This window comes from Setaria italica, chromosome IV (genome assembly GCF_000263155.2).
Source record: "Setaria italica strain Yugu1 chromosome IV, Setaria_italica_v2.0, whole genome shotgun sequence".
Classification (NCBI taxonomy): domain Eukaryota; kingdom Viridiplantae; phylum Streptophyta; class Magnoliopsida; order Poales; family Poaceae; genus Setaria; species Setaria italica.
The window spans coordinates 26939671-26942708 of record NC_028453.1 but is presented as its reverse complement, the minus strand read 5'-3'; the positions used below and the strand labels follow the sequence as shown (position 1 = coordinate 26942708).

At 53.3% G+C, this 3038-nt stretch overlaps 1 protein-coding gene across 1 annotated transcript; it reads left to right on the top strand.

Annotated features, from left to right (window-relative positions):
• The first annotated feature begins 1378 nt into the window (after positions 1 to 1378).
• On the top strand, positions 1379 to 2458 carry LOC101771885 (basic 7S globulin). The gene has a single exon (XM_004966999.1). The coding sequence runs from the start codon at positions 1379 to 1381 to the stop codon at positions 2456 to 2458; it is 1080 nt and encodes a 359-aa protein (XP_004967056.1).
• The last annotated feature ends 580 nt before the right edge of the window (positions 2459 to 3038 follow it).

Sequence of the window (3038 nt, the reverse complement as noted above, 5' to 3'; positions counted from 1 at the left end):
CGCCAAAGGCATTTTCAGCCTTTGCCGAGTGCTAGATCAGGGGCACTCGGCAAAGGTACTCCCCCTGGCACGTGGACCCTTGGCGGGCTTTGCCGAATGCCCCCGGGTGACACTTGGCAAACAATGGATTTGCCGAGTGCCCTACTTCGACACTCGGCAAAAAGGTACTCATATTGCATGTGCAAAGCACTTTTAGTAATTAAAAGTATGTAAACTTTGTGTAAACCTAGTCAAATTCACTAAACATTGTGTATTCCATTTTTAAGTAATATTGTTCCATTATTTCATGGATTTATAGCTCATATTGAATTTATATCTATTAAATTCATATACTTGCAATTAATAAATAAAAATTATCAAACGGATCCGAAAAATCCCCAAAATTTGACATGAACCAATCTATGTTCTCTATGGCCCTATAAAAATAAATTGGAAATCAATGAAAAATTCAAGTATCGATTCGACTCAAAATCTCACCGAATCCTTCCAACTTCTACGAATCCTCTCCGGAGATGCTTCGAATTCTAAGCATCATATGTCAAAACTTGTGCGAAATCTTGTCAATTTTTTTCCACAGCCTCTGCATATGAAATCATAGCATCTTGCAAAATCTCGTGATTTTCAAACTTCATTTGTATTTTTGAGAATTAAAAAATCATTTGGCCACACGTTAGTAGTCGTGTTTCCTTAACAAAATGTTCGAAATTTCTTTTCATTTTCTGAGTAAGACCTCAATTTGGACTCACTAACATGAATATGATTTTTCCACTCATATTATTCCATTATTCCAATCACCTGCAGTTCAAATTTGACTTAAATCAACAAATTACTCTAAATGAAATTAATTGATTAAATATAGCAAACAGGTCAATAAATAGTCCACCTTGTACCATGCAGTGCCAAATCTCATACATGTGGAGTATAAAGAGTTTGGAGGGGGGAGGAGGGAATTTTTTTTTTTTGCTGAGTGTGCCAAAAAACACTCGACCGAGTGCCCCACAGAGACACTCGGCAAACTAGCAGCTTTGCCGAGTGCCCCCCGTCGACACTCGGCAAACCCTAACGTCCGTCATGGCGACGGCCCAGCGCGGCACGTGGAAGTCACGTGCTCAAGTATTTGCCGAGTGGGTTTTGTTTGCCGAGTGCCCCGTGGGAGTTTGCCGAGTGGTTTTTTGGTGGCACTCGGCAAATCGTGTTTTCGCCGAGTGTATTATTTTTGCCGAGTGTTACTAGGAATGCACTCGGCAAACGGGTCCTTCGCCGAGTGCCCGTAATAATACACTCGGCGACTTTGAGGTTTCCCGTAGTGAGTTGTTCAGTACCTATCAAGCACAACACCACCTAATATAAGCTGCGCAAACGTTAACAACCGGCAGAAATGTGGAGCCCAAAGCCCCTCCTCGTCATCTCGCTCAGCATCTCGGTCTTGTCACCATGCACGGCGGCCACCGGCGGCAAGCCCCTGGTCTCGGCCGTCACCAAGGACGCGGCCACCTCCCTCTACACGGCTCCCCTTAAGGACGGCCGCCCGCTCGTGCTCGACCTCTCCGGCCTGGTCATCTCGCTGACGACGTGCGCCTCCAGGTACGGGACGGTCACGACGCTCTCCGCGAACGCCACGAACGGCGCGAACCCGCTGTTCCCGGTCTCCTTCTCCGCCGTGGCCTCCTGCGCGCCGCGGCAGCCGAACCTGCCGGCGGGCGCCGTCGGCGTCGCGGGGCTCGCGCCCTCGACCCAGTCGTTCCTCGCGCAAGTCGCGCGCACGCAGAGCGTCGCCAACAAGCTGGCGCTCTGCCTCCCGAGCGACGGCAAGACGACCAGCGGCAACAGCGTCGGCGTGATTATCTACGGCGGGGGTCCCTTGATCTTCCCGGACCGGGGCGACTTCACGACGATGCTGGCCGGCACGGCTCCGCTCCACGGGTACAAGGGATCCCCCGGGTACTTCGTCTCCGCCACCGACATCGCCGTGGAGCGAAACCAAGTCGGCAAGCCAGGGCCGCTCGTCGTCGGGCTGAGCTCGACGACCCCGTACACAGCGCTCCGCCCCGACGTGTACGCCCCGTTCCTGAAAGCGTTCGACCAGGCCGCGTCCGGGCCCAACTTCCCGTGGATGACGAGGGTCCCCTCCGTCGCGCCGTTCGAGCTGTGCTACGACGCGAAGAAGCTGCCGCCGACGAGGCTCGGCGTCGCCGTGCCGCAGATAGACCTGACCCTCGAGGGCGGGAGCAACTTCACGGTGTTCGGTGGCAACTCCATGGTCCTGGTGAACGCCAACACAGCCTGCCTCGGGTTCGTCAAGGCGGCCGGCCAGGCGCCGGAGGTGGTGCTCGGTGGGTTCCAGATGGAGAACCGCCTGCTGGTGCTCGACGCGGAGAACGGGCAGCTCGGCTTCACCTTGTTCCTCAACGCGGTTGGGCTTTCCTGCAGCAACTTCAATTTCACTCTTGCCGCCTAGTGGTGTGGTGAATCTTGATGCTGTATGCCTGTATTGTGAATTTGTGATAACAACTTTCAGCGTGTACCGATAAATTAATTGCGAATAAATTGGAGACTGATGATACAACGGATCAGCACTCGCTCCAACAGATTGTGCCAGCTATCCATCCCGTCCCGTTGACGGTTTGGCCTTTCTCTGCCGCCTGCAGTTTGAAACTTTGAGTACGACGTCCGTACTGCAGACAAAAGATACCGCCATGTTAGTTCCCACGGACGCCGCGGCCAAGGGCGACGCGCTGCGAGAGCCCGGAACTCGCCGATGACAGCGGAGGACGCGGCCGTGCCGCTGGCTGTCAAACTTGCCCAGCCGCTTGCAGGCAGCGATCATGACCGTGGCGGCGACCGTACCTAATCCTTGGACGCGGCGAGGTGAAGGCGGTCCCTGTGGAACACGCCCCTCGACACACAGCGCTGACATGGTTGATGAGGAGGCCGTAGTAGCGTGCCTAACGGTGTGTCAGGTCCAAGGTGGGCAGATGGCCGTTTAAGAAACACTAGAAACAGGTTTCCTAAAAGAAAAATGAAAAAAACACTTGAAA